This window comes from Trachurus trachurus, assembly GCF_905171665.1.
Source record: "Trachurus trachurus genome assembly, chromosome: 7".
Lineage (NCBI taxonomy): Eukaryota > Metazoa > Chordata > Actinopteri > Carangiformes > Carangidae > Trachurus > Trachurus trachurus.
The window spans coordinates 24262607-24290585 of record NC_139901.1 but is presented as its reverse complement, the minus strand read 5'-3'; the positions used below and the strand labels follow the sequence as shown (position 1 = coordinate 24290585).

The following is a 27979-nucleotide window of genomic DNA, read 5'->3' as shown; positions in this document are numbered from 1 at the left end:
ATGTGAATGTGCAGGGGAGCAGGAAACTTCAAGAGGACAGTCTGATGGCAGACCAGTCGAAGAGCACAACATACCTTGGTCAGACAGTCAGGGAGCTGAAGACACTGGTGGAGAAGCAGGGGAGCTTTGGATTTCTGATGAACTGGGCTGCAGACAGTCCAGAGGTAAAAAGCTGGTGCAGCTGGTGGAGAAAGCAGGTTTACAATCAGGAAAAAACTGGTCTGTGAGTGGCCCGAGAAGCTCAGGTGATGGAAGACAGGTGAACAGGTGGATCTGGCAGTCTGAGGGTGTCTGGTGGGTGGATGGAGAATGGCAGAAGACCGAGGCTAAAATAAACTGTGGTGAGGCAGGAATCATGTCCAGAGATGGACTCAAGAGGGTCTAAAGACAAGTTGTGGCAAGTATATAAATGGACTAATCCTTTAATATCAGTGGAGAACTTATTATTAATAAATAGATAAATAACACAGTGATGAGCATCAATCACTGCATTCTTTTTTGATGATTCCTCAATATTTCCCTAGAGACTGGGGCACTGTTTTTTTCTTAAATAGCTCATGGCCATTCAGCTCATAACGAACAATCAAACTTTTCAGTGGTTTTATTCTGTTTCCAAAAAACAAAAACAAAATGCCTCTGAACATATGTCTGTTGTATATGCAGTGCAACAAACCAATCAAAAAGATGTTGTTTTTATTTTTTTTTCCTGGCCTGCAGACCACCAGCTTCTGTCTAAAGGAGGTTCATGCACTGCTGATTCAATGGACTCCTCCCTGAATGATTCTGATGGCTGCTCTTAGAAAGGTAACCCGTAAAAAAAGGGCGATTTTTTGTATGAATGTTCACAAGAGTTGTCTCCTAAATCTAAAACAGTCAGTACAGATATGGCCCTGGAGCAGACAGCCCATACAAGCTCCCACGGGCTTCTGGGCCGAATGTTACGTACCTAAAGTGAAGGGGTTCTTGGGGACATTTCCAAAGCATCACGCTCCCGCTTACATCTGAGGAAAGACAACATAAAAAATTGTGTATTTTACAAGTAATGGCAGGAGTATGGGTCAGCTCTTAACGCCTGTCCAATTCCATGTCAAATTTACTTTCCAAATGTCATGCCTAGAAGATAATGTGCTGGTTGCTACTTGTGCTGAGGGTAGCTAAGCGGAGTAAAAATGTCAATAAATCGTTGTGTTTTGCTCAGGGTGGGAGAGCTGGAGATGTCTCAGGAAGAACTATGGAGCAGTTTTCTATTTAGCTTCCCCCTTAGCTGTGCCTGGTCTTATCATAACAGGAATCACTAAAGGTTTAGCTGTGACATTTTAAGATGATATTACTGCTGATTACAATGACACCATTGCCCAGGAGGCCGATTTCTATCAGACAGAGAGAACATGTAGATCATGTCATGCATCGCTAGACAATGGCTTTTGAACAACAAGGAAAGAGTTTTTGTTGTGTAGATAAAAGTCATATATTTCCACAGGCATTCCTGCTCTAATACCACAAAAACCCTTGCATGCATCTTGCATTCACGCAAACAGTTTGATTGCAGCGCTGTGACACAAGAAAAGACGAGTGCTGTGAAAGCAGTTTCAGAGATTCAATAAGAGAAGAAGATATTATCTTGCTGTTGGTTTAACAAGTCAAATATCTTTTCCCTGGGATCGATAAATCACTGCCAGCAAATTACTTACAGTGAAACAGTGAGGGATGCCTTTCAAGTGATTCATTTGCATTTTCATTGAGTGTTTTTGTTTTCTGAAGCATTCTCTGTTCCTTCCTGGAAAGGTCAATGGGAAACGGTTAGTGTCTGCTTTATCTGCATGAGCCAACTCTCAAGTTCAGCCAAGTAAGAAATAAGATTATCTTTATAGAAGCCAGTGTGAGAATCTGGCCTTTGAATCTTATTCAGTAGAGTATTAATGTCTTAGTAGGTAGAATCACCCAAAACTGCTATTAAAAATAACCACAGTCTTGAGCAGGATGTTTTTTCAATTCGCTGAGCCCCTCATGTTTAATGGAAATTGAGTGTCTCACCTTTTACATCAGTTGATCTTAACGTTTAATAGATTCTTTTAAGGATATTAATCTTTTCCATTATATCTTTGTCGTGGATAAGAGAGAGGCATATTTCTCTCAAGTGAAGCAACTCATTAACTTCCCAGACACACCTAAGGTGTGAGATGAGAAAACTCAGGTGAAAAGAAGAATAAAACGCTCACGTAATATATGCTTCGCTCTGTTGTGTTTTTCTTTTTTTTCCTTAAGCTTGCATTTAAAACTGGAAATGCAAATGCCTTTTTCCTCCATTATTTCGTGAGTCCGATTGACATTTACTGAGCGCTACACTATTTGATCCCACCATTAAGTCAAATGTCATTGCATGCACATTATGAAATTTTCGAATTAACAAAGAGGGCTACAGGATTGCGGTGTCAGTAGGAAAAAATAGAGCTAGCACACGGACATTTCAACATAAGTAGCCATTCTTTTAGCCCAAACTGCTGATGGCAGTCTCCAGAGAGAGCAGATGCTGTTGCCTTCTGGCTCGGGGCTTCACCGTTCCAATCCAGTAACTGCCTCTGAGCCCCCAGAGATTTGCTACTGTAAAAACTGCTCCCTCTCTCTCTCCCAACACATCCAGGTAGAGAAACACACTAATACAATAGGTGGCTTTTATTCCCACCACGAAGAATGTCACCAACAGTCAGTGGTTATCTGGGTTAAGCACATTGGGCTGTGTTAATGATTGAGATTAAATGTATTGCATATGCCAAAGGTGATGTGCATTTCTTGCATTTGCTGTCTTTAAGATTGTAGAATCAGATATGGAAACATTAAACAGGGAGATTACAGTTTCTTTTGAAAGGATTTTGAAAGGAGGAAGAAATCTGTCAAGAAGACATTTTCTTCCCAAAGTCATATAATCAATCATTTTTCATTGCCTCTATTGTGCGCAGCTCGGTTCATACGGTTGACATGGCGCATTGAAGTCATGTTGGCTCCATCACATCACAGACAACCCCCAAAAATTGTGGCTGTTCATGTAATTGAACTTGCCAGTCCTCCTGCGATGCCTTGATTCATCTCCTTTGATGAAACCACATTTGCCCTTCAAATGTTTACATTAGCAGCTGAATGGCATGAACATAATCATTTGGTCATGTTCCCGTGTGTTACAATATCTGTCAGGGATGCAAACGCCAGATCACACTCGCAGAGTTGTGTCCATGCTTTTGCTTTGGTCGATGCCAGAACATGAACAAGAACCAGTCAGAAAACTGGTACAATTCAAAGCAATTGCATCCTTCAAAAATTGACATACGTACATGTATGGACAGATGATTTTTATTTTTTTTATATCAGGTGGCTTCTAAAGATACATAATTCAGATAGAAATCCATGAGAGCTATGCTATGTCAAATCTCTGCTGGTCTTCTTTTCCGTCTGAAAGGGGCTCAGCAGAAATCTCAGTCTAACCCCCCTGACAAGGTCAGAGTGTCTCGTGCAACCTTTTGTGGAAAGCACTTAGTACTAAAAAATGGATCCTAAACTGTTTGATACCTGCTGTTTGCACTCTAAAGGCAGCTCACTAGAGTTGATTATGCAGACCCACCCTGCCACTCTCCATCCCAGAGTATTTGTTCTGGGCCACTGTTGACTGAATATGACTTGAGCAGCTGGAGGCATCTGCAGAGGTCACATAAAAAGCTTTCTACAAGTGACAAAGCAATTCTGGTTATCTGTAGAAAATTAGTAGATGATGTTGGAATACTAAATTTGCAATTACCACAAAGAGGAAAAGTAAGTTTAATGCTTTTTTTCTGCAATAATTGCACCCCTTTTTCTCAAGGAGGAGGTATGACATTGTTATGACAGACAATGTCGGTAGTTTAATCTGATTGGTATAATGAGCGAGCAATAATCTCAAACCCAAGATAACTTAATTAAAAGTCACACTGACATTAACACAAATCATTGAACACTAGCCTTGAAACATAACTGTACTCGAGTCGGTATGCTGTGTGGCTCAATCCAAATGTCAAGATAAAAATGGTCTTAGCTAAAGGTAGGGTTGGAGATCCTGGACAAATGGTTCTAGCAGGCCACATTTTGAAAATACACAAGTCAAAAGTCCAAGCCCCTTTCCTCAGGGCGTATTCACACCAGGCTCGTTCAGTTCACTTGAAACTGACTTTTTTCTGGTGTGTATACAAATCAGCGGACTCTGGTGTGGACCAAACAAGTGAACCGAGACCACCGCTGCCGTGTTTGGTCCGCACCAGAGTCCGTAACGAACCTTGGTCAGTTCGTTAATTGTGTGAATGCAATCTGCAGGTGTCATGCCCTCTGCATGACAACCGAGGCAATGGTTTTGTGATGCAAATGTATTACACTTTTGAACGCATTTTGTTTTGAGAAGCAAAACGCTTTATTTTTGTGACCCTATGCAGCCAAATAGCCGGAACTATGTTCTTCAACACCAAAACCAGGCCGGAAATCTGCTCACAACGAAGCAGTAGGGGGAATGTCTGTTGATGCACGACACTGCTAAGGATGTCATACAGTTGCATGTCAAAAGATCTGAAATATCCCTTTAATTTATAAATGCTGCAGTGGATATCAGTCTAATCTTACACAGTAAAATCAGCATACCCAAATTAACACTGTAAGAGTTGATTTTAACACTTTTAAAGTGTCTATATGGGTCCACACCTGAGAGTGTTAATTTAACACTTTTTCAAGTGTTGGTACCTTTACACTAAGTTAGTGTAAATTTGACACTTTTTGGAGTTGAAATTTAACACTGCCTAACACCAGCCAGTGTTAGTTTTTTTAACACTTCGATGTAGTGTTAGCAATTAACTCTCTCAGAGTACTATTTCTTAACTATACAAGTGTTACCTCTATAACACTTAAAAGATGTCAATATAATTCTTATATAAATATATATTCCTAAAAAAATACTAGGAAAATAAACTTTGCGAAAATAAAAAGGTAGTCGTGTTTGGCAGTTCAAAAACATTTATTTTGAAACTTGCACCACAAATACTAGAACATGCAACAGTAAGGCACAATGTATGTCCTCTCACTCTCATTAGAGTATTGCTTATCAAACGGTCTAAAATACGTCAGCTGGTCAATGAAAATCACAATATGTTCATTATTTTTCTCTTCTATACAGTATGCATGAAAATGTTCATCGAAGTACAGTGTGTCAACAGCACAGCCTATTATGAAAGCACGTTGCTCATGTATTATGATATTACAGATTTTCTTAAATACAGGTAGGTCATCATGGGATGTTCCAGTGCATACCAACCAGTCAATCTGGTACTCTGTGCCATAATTTCTGACCCAACGTGTAGTTGAAACATCTGAACATGGATCTAATTGTAATGCATGACAGAGTAATTCTCCACCTTCCAAGCTATCAATGCTTTTTATTTTTAAAGGACCAATCTCAAACCGCTTAAAACAATAATTTTCATAGTAAAATGCCAGTTGACGCTGGTGTTGCTTTACTAGAGATTTAGTAAGGTTTTTAAAATTTGTTACAGACTTCTTAAAAAAGTAGTGTTTTGCTTCGAATCGCATACACCACATATGAATAAGAGGGCCAATTTTTTTTATAATCCTTGGATAATGTATCATTAGGTGGTGTTTGGGAATCAATTTCTTATCATGGAACAAAGTTTTGAACATGTTATGGTGGTCACAGATCAAATGTTTTAGGTAACATATCATGCCATCAGTAAGGATAGGGGAGAAGACTATATCAACAATCTGTATCAAGAGGAGCAATAAATTCCAGTGATTATTGTCCCTTTCAACCACGTCACCAAAAATAAGTGGGGTATTGCGCAGAATACACCATGACTGAATTGCATTTAAACCTAAGTGCTTGCTGTTGTCCTCAATTTTTAAGTGACTTGGTTTGTTTTTACGTTCCATGTGTCCATAATTAAAACTCTGTATCCTATCTGACAACGTGTTCAAAGAGATGTAACCATTTTTAAGCAGGTACTGGAAAAACAGCTTAAGCTCATACTGTACGACACCCTCCAACAAGTCATGCATTATATCAACTGCAAAATTATCAGTACACTGAAAATACTGTAATGAATCAAGCACACAAGGTTTTTTTACACCATAAACAGTAGGTAGAGCAGGATCTTCACGTAGTGCATTACAATGTTCAATATGAAGCTCTCTGGAGCGCAATGTAAATCCTGGATTATCCTCAGAAAAAACAGACTGAATTTCTTCCTTATTTGTCAGACAGAACCTACAAAAGTATGTTGCACTGAAAGATTCAACAAAGCCGAGTAAACCATTTAAAGCAAGATTATCTCCTGTGACTTGAATTACAGAGCCAAACACTGGTGCATCAATAAATGGAAGTTGGATTCCTTCAGTTTCTAAAATTTTCAAATCGTCAATTAGAGGCTTTAATATTTCTTCAAAACCGTATGTCTTTAAATCTTGGGTGTAGAAAAGAGCTGCAAGATGTACGTTCATTAGCACAGAGTTCACCTTGGGTGGGAGGTTTTTTAAAGTAAAATAAACACAACCAAGTTTGTGGATCCCCTTCTTAGAACCCAACGGATTAGCCGTTTCAAAATCGTCATAATAAAGTAAAATTTGTAGAGCATGTCTCTGTTGTGAAAAAAGAGGATGGTTTTGGAAATAAAACCCATCATTAATGTCTTTGTATGTCCCCTTTTTACAGTGTTTCTCTTGCAAGAAGCACTCCCTTATCTCACTGTTGTTGAAAATGGATTTCAGTGTACCTAAAATGGGTACATACATGTACTTGTCTGTTACAGGAATCTGACTATATACACCTGTAGTTCTATTTCTACGTGTATCCATTCTCACACCAAGGACAAATTCTTTAGGCTCAACTATTTCCCATTTTTCATCATAATATTTTTGTCTCTTCGTCTGTGTGTTAAATTTTGAAAAGGGATTGTCTAATTGATTTAAACAGTGCTCTACTTTCTTATAAATTTCTGACTCCTTAGTTTCAGAGGAAAATGTTTGGAGAACTGCTTCTTGTGCTCGACTTTGAACATCACTAATAACTTCCTCCATCGAACAAACTATCGTTTGGATAGTGCTTTGAGAACAACCAGAGGTTTGTAAGTGTGCAACAACTGAACCACACATTCTTTCAAGTGAGTTCTGTGTAATTTCAGGGGGAACCTGTAACATGGATGCAGCAGAAGTTGTTGGCTGTTCACTTAAAGATTCAAACTCAAAATGTCTTTGTGTGGCCACTTCCTGGTTAGTATCGACCAGTTCTTCATGGTTCTTATGAACAGTCTTTAGGTGCTTTCTGAAGCCATTGTATGTACAAAAAGATGAAGGACATCCTTGCTCTCCACATTTCAAACGTAAGTTTTTAGCTGGATATAGTCCATGCTGAAATTTTAAATGTTGACAAAGACCTGAACAATTTTTGTGGTGCTTTTTACAAACAAAACATGTGAACATACTCAGACAGTTATTTCAACTGTGCTCTGACCTTTGTGAATTGGTGACATTTTAATGGTCTTGCAGTAGTTTGGCCCTCAGTTCCTTGACTCGTGGGGTTTCCTTTGTGGTTCCAACATCGATGTTGTATATCGTCGTTTGGATGAAAGTGTAGAATGCAGAAAGTGCTTCATCATAGGAGAGGCTGAAGACATAGTGAGTCTTGAACAGCACATCAAAAGCGGCCACCGATGTCTGAGCGTTGCATGGGATAGCTTTCTGGTCCACAACAATGAAGAACCTCGCGATTTTCTTCTTTTGCTCTCCGATGCAAAGGAGGAAAGGTTGCCTTGCATCAACTTTATCCAGGAATGTAGTGAGGCTGACTCCTTCCTGTAGTTTGAATGACACATTATGCATAATACTTAGCATAACATAGTTACACAGCAAGAATTGTTCTTACAGTCGAATCTGCACCTCATACTTCTTACATGGTAGTACAAAAAGCTGATGGTACATACCTTAATGAATCTGACAACATGATTGGCTGCCTGTGCTGAGCTCATCTTGGGAGTTTTTTTCTGGCCTTTTGATGTAGGGGGCAGGAGATGCAGCAGCAACAGGAGAGCAGACATATCACTATCCCAGCCTTGAAGACAAATATTTGAGACAGACAACAAAAGCATTGTAAAACATTATTTCTTGCTTACTACAGATACCATTTAACTAAAATGATTGTTTTTGTTGAATAACAAAACTCAACCTCATATTTGTCATTATTAAAATGACAATCGATCAATTAATTTATTTCAGGACCACAAATTTAGCTTTGGATGACTGTTGCATATTGGATTTATTGAAATTGGCAACACATTGTATGTTGGATACAGAAAAACTTCATATTTACCGTAGTCATTCTCAACTTGAAGATCAGAAGCAGCCAGCAGCTCGTCAACATAAGGACTTGAGGGAAGACTCTGGCATTCTGTGATGACTCTGTGCTTGAAATCTGAAGACCACCTCGCAAGAAACCGTCCAGATACATGGTCCCCGAACATCATGGAAAAATCCTGTTCAATCTTTAAACAGAGGCACAATGTCCATATACAGCTTACTAAAATGCACTTTGCATTAGGAGTCAGTTTTAAAATAATTTATAATAAAAACAATAATCTCATATACATAATACATATTCCTACCAGTCCGGCTGTATCAAGAAAACGAGGGAAGACATCCAACACTGAAGCTGTTGCATCCTGGTCATGAACCAGCTTCTGTCTGTAGTCAAAGGTGGCTCTCGTCTTCTCACTAACCACAGATTTGTCTGTTGAGTGTCTCATTATGGAGAGAGCCTCCCTGCACTCCTCACCAAGGAGCTGATCACCAGTTAACAGAGATTCTCGATGGGTTGTCGGACTGTCCTGGAAATCAGGCCTGGAACACTCAAGGAAGCCATCATGGGTGTTGCGTTGTACCGTCTTGAGTCTCCATGCAAGATAGCCAGTATTGGCCTGAGGATCATAGAAGTGTTCCTGCATGCATGCACACACATCAAATATTAAAGTAGTAGTGATTGCAGATACTGATTCTGATAATGTGGGCATTTTTTGACCTAATTTCAGATAATGTCAAGTCTTTCCTGTAGTGAAAAAAATACATTATGCTGCCTACTCATACCATGATGGCCCAGTTATACAACACATTTTTGGACTTCAAAGGCACATTAAAACTTACGTATCCACGTTTTGAGTAAGGATCTTGCAGATAAGGAAACAGGGTAACAATTCCAAGCGCGTAAGTGGCCCTGACATGCATGGGTGGAATCCTCCTTTAGAAACAAATTATTTATTAGGCTAGGCAAGGCAATTTTATTTGTATAGCCCGTTTTTACAAACAGTTTGTCTCAAAGGGCTTTACATGGCATCACAACAACATCCTCTGTCCTTAGACCCTCACATCAACTGAGGAAAAACTCCATGGAAAACCCTTTTAACAGGGAAAAATCGGAGAAAGCTCAGGGTGGGAAACAGAGGAGGGATCCCTCACCCAGGACGGACAGACTGGACAGAGATGTTGTTACAGACAAGACAGTTTACAGTTTATTATTATTAGATGTGTCCCGTCATGTTTTCCTTTGCCATTATATAAAAAATTATTTCTTACCCGTATGTTTCAACCATTTCCGCCACCAGAATGTTTATCATTTGCTTCCGTGTCCCAACTGACAATGTTTTGGTTTGACCATACTCTTTGATGATCTCTTCACCCTTCGGGTTGGAGCTGAGAGCAGTTTCAACCCTCTGCAAAGACAACATTAGGCAGAGCAGTGAACTAGGTGTCAGTGCACCGACACAGCCAGAGCCGTGAACTGAGACACTGGGAGCTTCCGCTACAAACAAGCTTAAAATATAGACTTATTTATTTTCGAAACAATTTCTCATGTCGGGGCTTCAATACAAGACGGACATTACAGACGAGCTGTATGGAGGTATTTGGATGTTTTTTGGTGTGTCTTTTTGCACGAAGAAAAGTAAGCCCTGTTCGCCACCGTCATATGGCAGTGCAGTGCTGCGCTGAGCCGCTGTAACTCCAAAAAGGCACAGATGGCTCTGAAACTTCTCCCAACCCTTAGTCGACATGAGAGTGAGTAAAAAATGAGTGAAATTTTAATTTTGGGTGACATTTGGTTAAATTTAGTTACGTTTCAGAGAGAGAGAGAATCTTTATTCATTATACTAGATAATGAAATTGTCTTCGGACCCACGGCTTAAAAACACAGACATACAGTACAGTAATAAATAGAATAGAAGAAAAAAAAAAAGTTTCATTTAAAAAAAAGAAAGAAAGAGATGCGACAGAGCTGGTTGCACAAGTATGTAGGGTGGCTCGGGACGAGGGAGTAAAGTATAGCATTAGTGCAAGTCTGAGTGTGTCTGGAGGGAGAGTACATATTAAAGTCACATTAAATATAAATAGTTGAAATGCTGCCACTTATCTAGCACTAATTTTATGATCTAATACATGTGTATCTTGTTTCAAGGTTTACCTTTCTTGCTTCGTCACGATCCAGGTCTGCTTTCATGGCCCTCTTCCTGTTCCTTGTAGTTGGGAGGATAATAGTAGAATCTGATGAAATGGAAGAAGCCGGTGATTGTGCTGTGAAGTCTGGCATCGAAGCTGGTGATGCTGGAGGGTCTGGCAATGATGCTGGAGATGGTGATGTATCTGGTATTACAGATGAATCCGATTCATCCAAAGTAATAGCAATGTCTAAAAAACAGTTCAGAGAGGAATCAATTTAAATTAAAAAATAATAATTTATTGATTGGTGAATGATTAAAGGGATAGTTCAACATTTTGGCAAATTGGCCCATTGCCATAATCCCTATAGTCATAGCAGTAGGTTCGTTACCTTTATTTGTCAGTGCAAGCTATTTTTAGAACGGAGGAGCGGAGCGGCAGGCTGTTCAGAGCTACACTATGGAGGCTAATGGAATTTCTTGGTTTCCCTCATCAAACTCATCAAATACAAAATCCCAAAACTCCAAAACGCTTTCGTGGACAAGTTGTGAGCTGCACAATCACCACGCTATGAGATAATAATAGAACGTTACGAGACAGAGTTGTTTTAGAGGTAAATTCATGCAAAACCGCTGATGCGCGTTGCGTTCAGGGACAGTTTTTCAGCAAGCAGACTCTGTATTTACCTCGAAAACGGCTCCGTTTCGTAACGTTCCATTATTATCTCATAGCGTGGTGATTGTGCAGGTCACAACTTGTCCACGAAAGCGTTTTGGAGTTTTGGGATTTTGTATTTGATGAGTTTGATGAGGGAAACCAAGAAATTCCATTAGCCTCCATAGTGTAGCTCTGAACAGCCTGCCGCTCCGCTCCTCCGTTCTAAAAATAGCTTACACCGACAATTAAAGGTAACGAACCTACTGCTATGACTATAGCGATTATGGCAATGGGCCAATTTGCCAAAATGTTGAACTATCCCTTTAAAAAAAAAAATCAAGACAACATAACCTTACCTGTTATTGGATACTGGCGATATCCAACCTTGAAGTTTCTCACCCCTGACTTGACCAGCTCATCGAATGTGTCGGCATCAACCTCAGTCTCTGATGTGTCAGTCAAGCTGAGCACACCTTCAGTCACAAGTTGGGCCTGCAGACTAAATTTGTCTGTTACTGGGGGAAAAAAAGTTACATTAAGTGTATTATCAACCATTTCATTCAGACATTTAAAGCATAACATCTGAAAAACAAAACAGACACACTACAATAATGAAAATATTCTCTAAAATGGCCTATAAGGGTTTTTTTTAGCTTAAAATGTGTGGAGACAAACCTTCTATAAGAAAGTTCTGGAAGTCAAAGTTTCCATCAATTTGTGGAATTTTTATGTATTTTTGGACTCCTCCGTATTCCACCTTTGCCAGCATTTTCTATGTGAGTTCAGTGAATTAAAAGAAAGGATAGCTTCATGAACAATTTATCTGATCCACTGTTATTAAAATGAAAAGTCAATGTGAGCCAATATCATGCATTCATACATACATATAATAAATATCTTACCCCAAGAAATGCCAGGAGACATTAATGCATCTACACATTTTAAAAGACATAAGGCACAGAAAAAAAATAGAGTTAGTTATTTTCATGTCATTGAGGAAACCAACATTTAGCTAAGTGTCTCCCAAGATAAACCATAAGACAGTTAGAAATATAACTCCCTCTCAAAATAATAATGATATTTCTGTGTGACCCAGTAAAAACACATCGGTAAACATGAGCAGTCTGTCGAAAATTTCAGGCTGTGTGTTTATTACTTAAGCAATATCACACGTGAGGGAGTGCTGTTGTACTGTATATCAGCACGGGTGTGATTCGGTCGTAGGCACGAGGCCGCAGGCAATCACACCGTGCTGATATACAGTACAACAGCACTCCCCCGAGTCCGCTTCGCGTCGGGCCGAACAACGCCCCTTAGCCGTGGTATAATGAACATATAACACGGCCTGTCGTGATATAGGCCTATTGCTTAAATAATTATATTATACTTCACCAAGAGCTGTGTTATTTTCGCAAAAAGAAGGAGAAAAAAAAGTAGAAATTACTTTGGACGAAGGGCTTGCTAGCGTTAGCACAACTATAGCACGCTAGCTAGCAACTCCGAACCATTAGCATCATCTTATCACGGTTTCCCCCCCCCCATCTTATCACGTTTTGTGTCTATGGTTACCAGTACAACGTGCATAACTCGAGCCAAACTTTCCGTTTACTGCCGTTACTCACTTTTTTATGTTACAGTGAGACCAGCATGCATGCTAACCGCTAGCTCATTAAGCCACCTGCTTAATGAGCTAGCGGTTAGCATGCATGCTAACGGGTGGTTAGTAACAGCATGACGAGTAAAGTTACCGTGACTCACCATTGCAAAATGACCGGGTGCCCGAAGAGTAATATTAGTATAAAAATACAATATTATCAGATACTACTTCACGTAGCTTACTTACCGAACAGTGTTAAAAGTTGAGAGGTAGCTCTGTCTTCAGCAGACCGATTGACACGCAGTCGAGAGAGTTCTGGCAGTTGCTTCAGCAGTCAGAGCGCAGAGCGGTGTTCGTAAGGTGGATGGGGGAGGGGCGACGTTAACACTTCAGGTGTGAAATACAGGATCAGAGTTTAGAGTAAGAAGTTCGGAGTTAATATTTAAACATTTACACTTACAGGTTTGATTTAGTGACACTTCCTTTTTACACTCGGTTTTGACAACAACTATTTAACGACCGAGAGTTATTTATAATGGATTAACTCTATCCAGAGTATAATTAACTCTACTAGTGTATGTCTAGTTTAACACCAGTAATTCAACTCTTCTCAATTTGCTGTGTAGAATATGGTTAGTAGCCAATGTGGATTGTAAATACCAGGAGGACATTAATATCTCTTTTCAGTAAGATCAGTGAAAGAAATGCAAAATAAAAGATTGCATTGAGTTACATAAGCCCATGGTCATTTGCCATAGGCACAACTGGAACCATGAAAGAGGGACAGCTAAGACTACTGTAGCTAAACTCATCCTTTTATAATGTGGGACATACACAACACTGAGTGTGTAGGATGTAGGATGTGTTGCCACGCGTTCACAAATAAAAGAGAGATCTCAAAATATCACAGAAAAATGGCTGTGCTGAAAAAAATCGGTGTAGCCTATTGATCGATGGAAACCGATAAACATGTGACTTCAACGTCCATTTGAAGCATCAAGAGAAAAAAATCCCACAAAAGCATCTTATATTTTCATCATGTGTTCTACATATTGGTTTTCACTGTTTTAGGTTTACATGGTCCTAAATAGGATAATCTCATTGAACATTCATTGAGGAAAATGGTAGAATTTGCAACACAAGCTGGACGCATCATCTCCTAACATTTGCATTATAATGGATTCTTTGTTGATTTTCTCCAAGCCCAGTTAAAATGTAGGCTATGTGATATAATATTTTATATATATAAAAAAAATTGGGAATCGGTGCTGAAGTTAACAAGCTAGGCTAACCACTAGTTTTAATTTCTGAGCATGATATGAACGTAACAGCAGGATGAGCCCAAATGTTGTGTGCTGGATTAAATGTTGATATAGCCTACAGTATGGCAGTGTTGGGAAAGTTCACTTTCTACATGAACTAGCCTAGTTCAAAGTTCAGTTCACAAATTTTAAAATGAACTAGTTCAGTTCATAGTTCATAATTCAAAATTTTGAACTAAGTTCACGGTTCCAAAACTGAACTAGTTCATAGTTCTTTTTTCTTTTCTTTTCTTTTTTTTTTTTTTCCAATATGTTGCTACAAGCTATTATTTTTTCAAAATGATTGCCCTCAGCCCATATCTGAGTTAGAACGTGACAAATACCAGAGTCCAATGTGTGTACGTTTGTACAGTAGCCTATTTGTGAACACACACACACACGCACATACACGTAGGCCACACACGGCCACACACACAGCTGAGGGGCAGAAGCGCGGAGAAATAAGTGTCTGATGTGAACAGGAGGGCCGCGGCTCGCGCGCGATTTTCGTGGCGCGTCCGGTGTGGCCCCTATGCCCCTGCGTAACCCCCGTTTATCTTTTACCAAAGACGGGTTATAAAATAAATAGAGTGTCTTTGCTTTTACTAACCAACTGGATCAGTATTCCTCCACACAGACAGGCTCCGCGACGCGCTGTATCACTCTGCCTATTCCATGTGCCGCTGATCCAAACTGCTGATACTGTGTTGCCAGATCGGGTGGTTTTTCCGCTGCATATCAAGGCCTGTTTACAGTGTTTTAGCTGTTTTTTGTCTGGAAGGCTCTATGGAAATCTGGCACACTCCTGAACGAAGTCATACTTTGAGAGAGCGCCGTTCACAAACACCAGAATGACGGAGGTACGTTTTATCATTCTGTTTTCTGGGGATAATTGACATAAGGAGAAACCAGATACAAGCCGTTTTTTCGTTTTTTCGTTTTGGAAAAAAAAAACGGAAATCAAAATTTCAGTTCGTTTTCTCGTTTTTGGTTATTTAACAAAACGAATTTACCACTCAATATTTTGTTTCCGTGGGTGGGCGGGTCATTGGCTAATGTGCTTCCTTGCCCTGTGCCCTTCAAAATAAAAGTTCCTCAATTTGATAATGTCGACAAAAATATTACTGTAGGCTAGTAGGCTACAGACACTAGCAGACATAGAGGACCCCATCACCCACAGTCAAGACTGACACGGCTTCAATTAAGCAATATCACACGAGAGGGAGTGCTGTTGTACTGTATATCAGCACGGCTGTGATTCGGTCGTAGGCACGAGGCCGTAGGCCGAGTGCCGCAGATAATCACACCGTGCTGTTCAGGTCCGTTTATAACTACTGCAGCAGCAGCAGCAGCAGCAGCAGCAGCAGAGAGATGGGGCAGCTCCTGTATGGGGAGCCTGGCTCTGACTTAGCTCCTGTCCAGCTGAACAGCGGAGTGATTATGTCTGTGAAAAGTCCCAGTGCTGTTATACTGTATATCAGCACTATGGAATGTCTCGTTGTCCAATCAAATTGCTCGGTTGGGACCGGTCGGAACTAACTGTTGTATAAATAACAATAATAGTAGGCTATTCATAATGAAAATGAGAACTTATGAAGTTATGATGACTTCAGTGTAGATGTTTAGCCACAAGGTGGCGCAGTTATTACATGAAGAGTAGATCTGAGGGCTTTACTACGACGGAGGCTCACAACATATCGTGTGTATTATGAAAGCGAGGGGTGTGTCTATAGGCTATAGGCTAGTGAGTACAGTGACAAAGACTGTACAGTAACTTCGTTCAATATACAGTAGATACTACTTCAAAGTGGCCATTTCACTCGCGGGGAGCGAGATTCACGCAACTCGTGAAATGTGCGTGACAAAGTGATCATATGAGCAATATGACTGATAGCTCCCCTGGTAGAGCAGCTCCCTCAGTAATTTGAGTCATCCGTTAGTGTGGGTTCGAATCTAAGATTAGTTAGTATCATTAATGTGTTTTCTTTTCTCATCATCATTATGATCACATATGGCTCAAGTTTGAGCAAATAAATGAGTAAATGAGCATTAATTCTCCGCCGGGCCGAGGCACCAACTTCCCTGCTTGTGTACATGTTTATAGGGATGTGAACGTGTACTTAAATATGTACACGTGTACACTGTGCATTTTCCTGGCCAGCACAGGTACCAGGAGACCAAGACCCCCTGTCATGTCGGTCCTCCACCCTGCCTCCTGATCCGCCGCAAGTTGCAAGAGCCCCGCGGAGCCCAGTCTCTCCCTCCTCTCCCACACTTCAGCACCTGTCCTGGGCTGTCAGTCTGCAGGGACGGCGCGTGTCATAAGCCGTTGGAGACAAATACGTACACAAGCAGGGAAGTTGGTGCCTCGGCCCGGCGGAGAATTAATGCTCATTTGCTCATTTATTTGCTCAAACTTAAGCCATGTGATCATAATGATGATGAGAAAAGAAAACACATTAATGGTACTGCCCAAACTGAGATTCGAACCCACACTAGCGGATGATTCAAATTACTGAGGGAGCTGCTCTACCAGGGGAGCTATCAGTCAATTTGCTCTTGCATGTGATCACTTTGTCACTCACATTTCACGAGTTGCGTGAATCTCGCTCCCCGCGAGTGAAATGGCCACTTTGAAGTAGTATCTACTGTATATTGAACGAAGTTACTGTACAGTCTTTGTCACTGTACTCACTAGCCTATAGCCTATAGACACACCCCTCGCTTTCATAATACACACGATATGTTGTGAGCCTCCGTCGTAGTAAAGCCCTCAGATCTACTCTTCATGTAATAACTGCGCCACCTTGTGGCTAAACATCTACACTGAAGTCATCATAACTTCATAAGTTCTCATTTTCATTATGAATAGCCTACTATTATTGTTATTTGAAGCCGATATCAGTCTTGACTGTGGGTGATGGGGTCCTCTATGTCTGCTAGTGTCTGTAGCCTACTAGCCTACAGTAATATTTTTGTCGACATTATTAAATTGAGGAACTTTTATTTTGAAGGGTACAGGGCAAGGAAGCACACTAGCCAATCAGAGGACCCGCCCACCCACGGAAACAAAATATTGAGTGGTAAATTCGTTTTGTTAAATAAGAACCAAAAACGAGAAAACGAACTGAAATTTTGATTTTTTTTTTTTTTTTCCAAAACGAAAAAACGAAAAAACGGCTTGTATCTGGTTTCTCCTTATGTCAATTATTCCCAGAAAACAGACTGATAAAACGTACCTTGGTCCAGAATGAACGCGTTCACAATAACGTTCATCAAGCGGAAATACAGTAGGCTATGTTCAGTTCACGTTCGCCCAAAATATGAACGAGTTCATGAACGATCGTTCATTGAACGCGTTCAGGCACAACACTGGCCTATGGAGTATTCTATTAGGGCCAGCCAAATAAAAAAAAGCCAGGCGAGAAAAAAGAAAAGAATAATCCGGCAAAAAAAAAAAAAAAAAAAAATTTGGTGGGGGAAAAAAAGGCAAAAAATCCAGGTATAAAAAGGCAGCCCCCCCAGCTATTTCATTTTGTACGAATACGGGCACCTCCTCCAAGTTTGTGTGGTTTATTCAAGGGGGCAGTTGTCGGTCTGAGAAGTGAAGCTCACTTCCGCGTTCAAAAAACTGCAATCCTCTCGGCTGCCTCTGGGGGCTGGTGCCAGAAAGCAGCATTCTCCATAGACCCCCATGTTAAAATCGCCAATTTTACATCCTCAAAAACATAATCAAAGCCTGGTGCCATCACGTTTTTTGGTCTCAACCGATAGGGCGCGGAAACGTTGAGTGACAGGTCCGGAGACAGCTGCTTCGAGGCCAGTGGGCGGGTTCTCGGCCGGTAAATCCAAGATGGCGTTGTTCAGGCCGCCATATTTGAGTCACAAAAACGACTCCCCAAAACCAATGGGTGATGTCACGGATGCTACGTCCATATTTTTTACAGTCTATGGGTTTATCCTCCTAAACAAACCAAGTTTCCGACACAGTCTCTTCACCGTCCTTATACTTATGACCACACCGTGTTTATGAGCCCGAGAGAGAACAGAGGCAGCCATGACAATAGTAGTCTACTATACTACTTTTTTTTTTACCAGATTTTTTTTTTTTATGGATTTTTTTTTTTGCCAATTTTTTTTCCATGTTTTTTTTTTTTGCCAGATTTTTTTTCTGTTGGATTTTTTTTTTTTGCCAATTTTTTTTTTGCCAGATTTTTTTTCTGTTGGATTTTTTTTTTTTTTTGCCAATTTTTTTCCCCAATGTTTTTTTTTTTGCCAGATGGATTTTTTTTTGTTTTACCCAGAATTTTTTTTTTCCCCCTGCCGGATTCTTTTTATTGAATTTTTTTGCCTGGCTTTTTTTTTTTTGTTGCCAGATTTATTTTTTTTGGCTGTCCCTAATACTCCTTTGTAGAAATATGCTTATAAAATTGTGTTGTTTTCCTTTTCTGCCCACAGTTAGATGAGGTTACCCCTCCTACCTCATGTCCTTACAGTGAGTAGCCTACAGCTAGCACCTGGTTATCTAGACAATTTGGAAAAAACAAGCTCTGAGTTGTGAGAAATGAATTGAACAGCGTCAAACTAAGAAATTACTGGTCGGAAATTCGTGTGTCATCTCAGAGGTCCGATTTTTTGACTTGACCTCAAAGCAACAAGCCCCCATCATTCAGATTCAGATTTTTCAGATTCAGGTACGCTATGATGTTGGAAGTTGGGCATTTATGAGTTGGTGTTCTGACTTCTCGGTTACTTCTGAGTTGTCTTGAACGCAGCATACGTCCTACCTAAAATAAACAAATAAACAAATAAATAAACACCCGTAACCCGCAGGAATGGGTCTGTCCAAATGGAGCACTATCTTCCACCACTACCCCATGTAATTTCTTTAGGCCATACAAAAGCCTTGTGGTTGTGCAGGCATGAATTAACTATTGTTTTTGAAACTTGACTTTCCACACAGATTGAATAAACATGACATAAGATATTAACTATTGAGCCAGGTGGAGCTGAAAACTGTTAAGGAGCTAGCTGTTTCTCTTTGTGCTCCGGTCTTAATGCTGAGCTAAGTCAATGATCCCACGGCTCCTGCTTCATATTTAACAGACAGATCTGAGAGTTGTATTGATCCTCTGATGTCACTCTTGGCAAGAAAGTGAATTACAGACATCCCCAAAAAAAAAAAAAAAATCTAACTATTCTTTCTCAGTTGCTTTTATGTCAAAGATTCTGATTCTGCTTAAAATAAATAACAAAAACAAAAAAAACAGAAAATCCCACTAGGTCTACACAGCAGGCTGCACAGCAGGATTATGGTCAAAGTAAAAGAATTACTGGAAATCTTTTTTGAATATTTTCCCGAGTCGTTCAAGTGAACTTCATTTCACTATTACCGTGCTCTATTTCTCCCCACCTCCACAGGCATAATAGGAAAATAGCTAATATAAAAACTGAAATTGTATTCTTTCCTCTGTAAAGAGAGATGATTGCATATCAAGTTGGCTGGTTGAAGTACCTACTGTGTATGACTCCTGTGTGGTGGGAGAGGAAGCATTTTTCTTCCAACCAATGGAAGAGTGAGTCAGGTTTATGACTATAGGGAGCAGAGGGTGGCCTTTATTTCCCTGAGAAGAGTCATTATTATTGCCCTGCAAATTTATGGCTTGCTTCTGGAGAGAACCTACCAGCAGAGTGCCTGTCATTTCTCTTACTATCTTATGCATTATTGATAAGTCTATGGTCCTATCATCTATTGTGTGCTACAGCCGTAACTCAACAGCAGAAAACAACATATACAGAATACTGCAGATGTGTAGAGTCGGTCTCTCTTTTGTTCTTTCTACTGTATTCTTTTTTTTTTACACCACTAGTTTATGAGGTCTCTTCATCTGTTAAAGAGGAGTTATGGCAATACCCAGCACGATATCAACAACTTTGACCCGTCTTTAAGAAAATAAATGTTGTCACTTGTCTCTTAATAAATATGTCTAGAATTCATGGCTGGAAGCATTTACCAGAGGAATTATGTATTAAACACATTTTTTAAAGAGTGATTGCCCTGCAGAAGTGCCATTTTTTCAATTAAAAAAAAAAAAGTAATTGGATAATCAAATTAAACTCAGTGTCGTGAACTAGTTTACACGGGTTTGACGCTTGAGTTCACATGGGGGTTGATGGGACACAGATGATGGCTTAAGACAGTATAGATGTGGGCTGTAATGAGCGTGTTAATCCAAACGCAAGTAGCTCTAGACCAGGCAGAAAGGACGAGAGAGGTTTGTCTTCAAATGCAGGTGAGCGCAGCAGAGAGAATGAAAAGTTATATTCATTAAATCTCTTATTGAAATGATAAAAATAGAAATGAGATATTTAACTTTGGAAAGCAGTTAAATACGCGGTTACAGCTGCTTTATTGGACTGTGTGAGAGTAATGTCTCACACGACAAAAGCCAGAGCAACTGATTGATTGTAGGAGTCTGTTTTTTAGTTAATATGTCCTGATAAATAGCTGCTATTAGGGCATACACCAGACAGTTACATGGGGAGATAATTATATCATCATGTTGTTAAAGGATAATAAGGATCAGCCTCCTGCATCAAAGGATACTCTCCTTTGATTCTGTCCTTCACCTGGCCGTGAACGTCGCTGCTGCTCAAAGAGAAGGCAAGAAGAAAAAGAGCATCCACGCCCAGACAGCTTTCATTTCGCTTTATCAAAAGTGCATGTAAAGCTGCCGTCGTTAGACACGTGGATCGTGGATGCACACAAAATGTAGCTGTATCTACAGATAGATAGATAGATAGATAGATAGATAGATAGATAGATAGATAGATAGATAGATAGATAGATAGATAGATAGACAGACACATATACATAGATTTTATTTATCCAGCTCCATATTAAAAAATAAGGTTTAAAGAATAAATAACAGTGATGTTTTATTTGGCGCCTCCCACATGTGCCACCTTTTTCTCTGTGTCTCTTTCCTCCAAAGCTCCTCTCGCTGAAGGACCCTTCAGACCAGCAGCAATCATCCTATTTAGACAGCTGAGAGGGCTGCTTTTTGAAACATGGCATTGTGTAATTCTGCCTGCGCTTGTAATCATGCTCTTCACTCTGCCATGATGAGGTTAATTCCAGTCTTTTTTGTATATTTTGCTTATTTGGTTGTTTATATAAGCTGTTTGATTCCACTGGGGAGGTGAAAAAAAAGCTTATTTTTTAATTTTAAACTGCCATCTCTCAACACATTTTCTAATATTTGTTAGAATTTATAGAGTGATTGCATTGGCCTTGTTTTCTAATTTAGCTTGTATGTTAGTTTGTTGTAAGTCTGAGTCAGCATTCATTTTAAAAAATTTGATTTCTTCCTAAATTGTAAAACTTTGTGTGGGTAACACGTTTAAATCTAGTAACACAAGGTGATGCATCGTGGGCTGCAACAGCAACGGCAGATAAAGACTCTACAAATTTGTTTATTAGCTCCGCACTTTCTGAAGCTCAGCCAATCCATCACCACTGAACGACCTTATGAATACATTACAATACATTAAAGCTGATTGGCTGCACAGGAGTCAGTTTGTGAGTTATGTTGTTTGTCATTCTGTTGTCTCAGTAGCTCCCTCCTCTCCTTCATTTAAAAGACCGCAAATGCAACTGTTTCGATGAAGTCTCTGAAAATCTGTGCACACGTAATATTCTCATAAGCACAATTTTCTACTTGAGAGAAATAAAGGACATTTATTTCTAATTCCTACTTCAGGCTTCAGTGGAGCCTATACACATATTGCAGAACTAACAAATACCTGATAATCAAATGCACTTGTAAGCATTTTAAGGTGGCCATTGATTGGATTTGCCTGGCAAGAACAGGAATGCCTGTAGCTACTGGTTATAGAGAGAATACAAACAACAGTTAAAATAAGCTGTATCTGTATCTGGTCTGACAGAAACTTACACATACATTAGATTATACTGTACTCTACTGCCCACATTGTGCAGACGATAAATCATATGCATGAATAGACCGCAGGCAGCACTAGTCACTAATGCTTACCATTAATAGAAATGAATAGAAACTAAATCTGCGGCTGTAGCCGAGCTGCCACTGAATGCAGACACTTACACTCCTGCAGAAAACAGCTCGGTGTCAAGAAAACACTCAGTGACACTTAACCCACCGATGAAGCCGAACAAAATGAAATATTTTGACATTTGGACATCAGCTACAGGGTCCAGCGGACACGAAACAACACAACAACGTGAGGACTGCATCAGTAAAATACGTATTTTGTCATTTAATTAAGTTTTCAAAAAAATAACATATTAAACAGTGAAATGTTTGCAATCAGTGCATAAATATGTATCAGTATACAAAAGCAAATCTGTGCTGTTTTCATAATGGGCCTCTCCAGCAGTATGTCAAATCTGGCAGAGGCTTGTGTAATAAGTGCATTTCTGCAATAAAAAATGTTTATACCGGTAATTGCGAACTGCAACGAGAGCCTTTGATTTAGTGTTTTTAATTTTGATTTAAAAATGAACTGTTTAATTGAAGCAGTAATTGGCAAATACATTAAACTGAGGCTGTAGCCTATATGGTATGAGCTCCACCAGGGTTGCCTGGCCCTGTATGTCTTCTTCAGCAGTGACTGCAACAACGCACATCAACACGGTCGTAAAACATCACCATCATCAGGTTGATCACCAGGAATGACGCGTTGGACTAACAGCGAGGTAACAGCTCCGTCATCAGCCCTCCATCAAAGCTATCTGCAGTAGCAAGGAAATGGTGATGGCTTTCAGGAGGGAACAGGAGCTTCACACTACCCCATCTACAGTACATCCACAGAGCACCTGTGGAGAGAGTCAACAGCTTCAGGTCCACATTAGTAAAGACCTGAAGTGGTCGGCTCGTACAGAGTCAGTGGTGAGGATTGTTAACCAGCACCTTTTCTTGCTCAGGAGAGAACTGAGGGGGGAGGATACTCTGAAACATATACAGTATAGTATGGATGCACTGTTTGCTGCACAGCCTGGTACTATATGGGAGCAGCTATAAGCAGAGAATGATGAGGGCTGCTCATTGCATCACTGGGTCTGAGTTTCCATCCATGCAGGACCTCCACATTCAGAGGAGCAGGAGGACAGCTTGAAGCATCATCATGGATCCCAACTGTCCCAGCAACAGACTGTTTTCACCCCCAATCATGCAAACGGTCTATACAGGCTGCAGAAATCAGATGCAGCTGTCTCAGAGCTTCTAACAGCAACACATCAGACTCTTGAACTCAGAATAATTTATTATGTTGTTGTCTAGTTTTCATTTATCCACACACCCAATGTGCAATAGATGTACAATATATATTATTCCATGTTTTCATCATTCTTGGCTTGTTTTTGTCTCTTTATCTTCACCCTACTACTGTGGTGAATAAATGTTATTGTAATTGGACTGTAGAGCTTGAAGAAGCATCAGTGTCAGTGCTGTGCTTTCCATACTGCTGCAGCACAAGTATTCCTGAAGGGTTCCACTTACTGTAAACAAAACAACAGGTAATTATATGCACACTTCTCAGGTGATGACACCGTATGTGTCATCACAGGGAATACATTAAGAAAATGTTTCAAGCCATTTTATTCCCCCTGCATCTCAAACTGAGGCTTCGACCAACCAATTCCTGTTTGAAATTATGATTTCTGTATACAAGGCAAAAGAGAATATATTGTGACTTAATTTATTCACAATCTAATTGTGTAATGATATTCAAACATACTTGATGGTGAAGTTGCCATCATGATTGTTAGAATGGGAAAACCAAACCATCCAAACTGTGCTTTGTCATCCAAAGGCAAATCACCATCAACAATGTTGAATCTAATTTACACTGTAGATTTCAGGACGACATTGTTGAATGTTTATTTCGTTTTGTCCATGAGTTATTTTGAAAAGGTTGTTTTGCTGCTTTAGATATTCCTGCTGTCTTGGCCGGGCTTTTTATTCTGGTTTTAGCAGACGTAATTTGGAAAAATAAGATGTGAGGTGAATTTTGTTCTGCTCTTATTAGGGCTTAAAGGTTGGTGTTATTCTGTGTTTCTCTTATTCTCAACAAATTGGACTGTCCTCCCAAGGAGCGCAGTGCAGCATCATCATTTCCGCAAATGTCCAAAAAACAAAAGTCATTGTGGAGGGCAAATACAGACCATATTATGTTGCTTAACTTGGAGTCCTTGTTGCAGCAAATTGCTTGAAAGGAGCAAAACTAACAATGGATTAGTCCATCTCTTAAGACACTGCATCTTCCTTGTTCTCCCTGCGGCACTCTACCCCGAAGCCCATTGGTTTCCATTGGTGTAAATCCTCAAAATCAGGTCATGAAAAGCCCAATGTGTGTAGTTTTAGTTTTTAAAAAGAGCTCAGAAATTTCCCTAAACAGCTGGGATCTAACACTTAGCCAGCATTACTCAAATTTTGGGACTATTTGCGGCCATGGATTAATACACATTTAGTGCTCTGGTGAGTATTTACAGCAGCAGGACTGAGTATATGGGATTGGCTCAAAATAAACTACATTGCCCATGTTCAGTCTAATGAAGAAAGATGTCACTGAGTGTGGCTCTGCGACTCGCTCGTGTGTCGCTAATGGACTTCCAACAACAATGCAGGTCTATGATAAAGAGGAATACGCTTTACCACGCACAAGCAATCCTTAGTAATCTCACCTGATTTATTCTGCACAAGGGAGTTCATTTCAATGATTCAATTTTTTTTCATCAATGAAAATTGTTTTACAAAGTCATGTAATAGTACCTCTAAAATCTAACAACCAGAAAATGAGATCTTGAGTGTGGCTGTCAATAGCCTGTCTAAAACTGCTGTTCAACTACATGAAATCAAAAAGAGAAAAAACAACAAAAAAAACACCTTTGTGTTCGCATGCACTGCGTGTGCTGCACACAGAGGCATCCACTTTCTATTGCCACTTCCCCCTGAGTAAACCTATAGGGTCTAATTTAAAGACAATTCATTGACTTGTCCATATGGTTTATAGGTTTCTAAATGGCTCCACTTCTCTTTAGGAAAAGAATGGGAATTTAATCACACACCTTTGGCGGGCTTAGCGTGGCAGCTGTGAAAGTCAACAACCTCATCATGTCAGCCTGAGACTCGGGAGAGACTGCCCTTGAAACACAAAGAACCTCTGAGGACACAGATTCACTTAAGCCATTGCAGCCCTCATTCGTGATTACAAAAGGCCAGTGCACTCGCAACTTTCTCAACTGAGACATGCGTCTTTTAAAAACAACACAACAGCGCATTGTGCGTATCAAAATAAGTTCATCATTAATAATGCCTCCCACATTCCCACAGAGAGCCTCCATCATCACTGCTCCCTGCTCATCGACAATTTCAACTCAGGGTAATGATACACTTAATTATTCTGGGTCCTGGCCAGAAATGTGAAGATGACACAATCTGGTAACAGAATCCCAGTATTACAAGGTTCCTGATGTGTAATTACACAGATGTTATGAGTGAATCAGGTACTGTATATGGGCTTGCAGTTGATTTGTGCCATCATGTCTCATCCTGCTTTTCATTTTGAGCCAAGGACAAGCCGATACGCCTCAGTTGCTCTTATAATTATTTCTGCTTCTCTCCCTTTTCCATGCCCAGTCTCTCTGTCATGCTCTCAGTCTCAGCCCCGGCCTGGGTGTCGATCCCCGAGGACGTGACGCTGGAATGCCTATCTCAGGCGTCTGCAGATGAGGATTGGGAACTATCTTAGATTCAATACAATTTTTCAAATCAAGACTGAGGATTTAAATGAAATCTTACAATGTTATCTCTCGGGGTCGAATTGGTCACTCGAGTGTGCTGGCCTGATAGACTGATAACACAGACCACTTATTTTTTATTATCCACACACCACAGATGACATCTGCCTGCATGTGTGCACAATGTGTAGATGCTACAGTGGCTTGTGGCTTGTGTATGTCATCCGTCCATTCTTCAGCTCTTCAATCAAACTTGTTTATGTTGCAGTGTAATGCAGTGTGGTATTCAAAGCATAGATTATAATCCACAGGACAATCCTTGTATTCTTCTTGTAATGTGCATACAACAGCGGCAGCATCCCCAGACATGCAAGCTTTGGTGGTTGTCTGTGTTCACCAGATAAAGAGGAACAATGGTTCTAATAGGCAGCAGAGAGTCTCCACAACCAATGTTTCAGCTCTGCACATTTGTTCTCACAAAGGCTAAATGTATTTTGAGTGGCAGATTAAGGATATTGGTCAGGGGCTCTGTATTGTCAAGTCTGAAAAGTGGGGTAAATGTGTGTTTGGATGATAATTCACACATTCTTATGCTCGACGGCAGACAAAAAAGCCATACTGTTTCTGGTTTTGGGAAATGTGTTTCACAGATTGTTAATTATGGGTAACATAATCTCATTAAGTCCTTTTGCTTTGTGACTCGATTTCTTTTACAAGCATTAGTCATGACTGAGCAGTTTAGGGGTTTAAGTTCCTCTTTTTGTCTGAGTTCAAAAAAATGACCGTCTTCATAAGGGCTCAGTTTTATCCCATTTGTATTCCTCAAGGAAGCCTGGATGTCCAGTAGCAGCAGCAGGAGCAGCAGCAGCAGCTGTGCCTCAGTTTGGTCAAGTGTCTGTAATACCAAACTGTCTAAGCAGAAAGACTCAGAAGGACATGAACATGCAAAAAAAAAGAAATCACCTAAAATATCACCTCCAAAAATAATTAGGTGGATATAGAAACACGACGATGTGTGACTAAGCGACTGTTTTTCAACACACTCACCAAATCAGCAATCAAAGGTGGTGATATGTCAATGTTGCCTTCACAGCTCGTGTGACTGCAAAATGAAAGAAAAAAGAAAAAAAAATCAGTTGTTGCTTGTTTTAGTAAAAATGACACAGTAACACTTGCAATGATGACAAAAGAGTGAAGTTAGGCTACAAGTTAAAGTGGAGAAGCATTTCAGCAAATTCTGCAAATTGGCCTTTTTAAAATAAAAAATCTAATTAACAGTATTATTGACACATTATTTGGGTTAAAACAAAACTGTATTATTAATGTGAAGTTTTTTCAGTTATCTTTGTGTTTCGGATAACTGATTCAAAAATAATGAGACAATTCTTATACTTAATGGGAACATTTACACACACTAGTATCAGCCCTAATGTAGTCTAGTTTACAGCTGCAGTTGGAGTTCAGTATTTCCCTCTGCAATGTGATCCTTTCACAGCTCATACTGTACATACATCTGTTGACACGTCCTCTTCAAGAAGAGCATTGATAACCAGCTGTCTGAGTACTTTGTTGGACGGATATCTTTCATCCGATCCAGGCTGCCCTCTAGGGATCTTGGAAGGTGAAGCAGAACCTACATTTCCTCTCCTCTCTTCCTCTCTGCACATTCAGATATTTATTGCTTATGCTGGGGAAAAAAACAAAAACATATTTTCAAAAATGCATCTGAAATACTGATGATTTTACTCTAAATAAATATCAAGGTGAATGTGGTCGATGCTATGGTAGATGTGCAAAGAGTATTGATTGTGAGAGTGGGTTACTCTGAGCCCTTGTTTTCACCAAAATGATCTCAGTAAATCTTGTGTTCCATCGGGGCGACAGTCAGTTAGGACACACTGCAGGACACGTTGACTCTTGTCTCTGGAAGGTGTGATTGAGTCCTTGAGAACTCCTTGGATCAACTGACATGGCAATTGCTCCTCTGTCTGCTCGGACATGTCAACACGCCCTGTGTGTCCATGTTGGCCGCACTGGCTATCGATGTTTATTTTAGAGCAGTGATGTGTCATTAATAGCTCAGTCGTCCACAGGGCTGATGAATAAACTCTTAAGTCCCTGGTATTCACATGACATTGCCCTCCCTCC

At 40.0% G+C, this 27979-nt stretch overlaps 1 protein-coding gene and 2 long non-coding RNA genes across 3 annotated transcripts; all 3 read right to left on the bottom strand.

Annotated features, from left to right (window-relative positions):
- Window positions 1-78: 78 nt before the first annotated feature.
- Window positions 79-27944, bottom strand: LOC310989097. The gene is made up of 3 exons (XR_014595519.1): window positions 26879-27944; window positions 947-1001; window positions 79-181 (listed from the first exon to the last, which is right to left on the bottom strand). It is a non-coding gene; the product is annotated as an uncharacterized lncRNA (long non-coding RNA).
- Window positions 5013-10573, bottom strand: LOC310988390 (uncharacterized protein). The gene is made up of 7 exons (XM_083974969.1): window positions 10523-10573; window positions 9640-9776; window positions 9211-9304; window positions 8676-9008; window positions 8384-8555; window positions 7998-8125; window positions 5013-7869 (listed from the first exon to the last, which is right to left on the bottom strand). The coding sequence occupies exons 1-7, from the start codon at window positions 10556-10558 to the stop codon at window positions 7549-7551; spliced, it is 1221 nt and encodes a 406-aa protein (XP_083831095.1). The 5' UTR covers window positions 10559-10573; the 3' UTR covers window positions 5013-7548.
- Window positions 10587-12675, bottom strand: LOC310988389. The gene is made up of 4 exons (XR_014595481.1): window positions 12057-12675; window positions 11830-11926; window positions 11511-11669; window positions 10587-10746 (listed from the first exon to the last, which is right to left on the bottom strand). It is a non-coding gene; the product is annotated as an uncharacterized lncRNA (long non-coding RNA).
- Window positions 27945-27979: the final 35 nt, after the last annotated feature.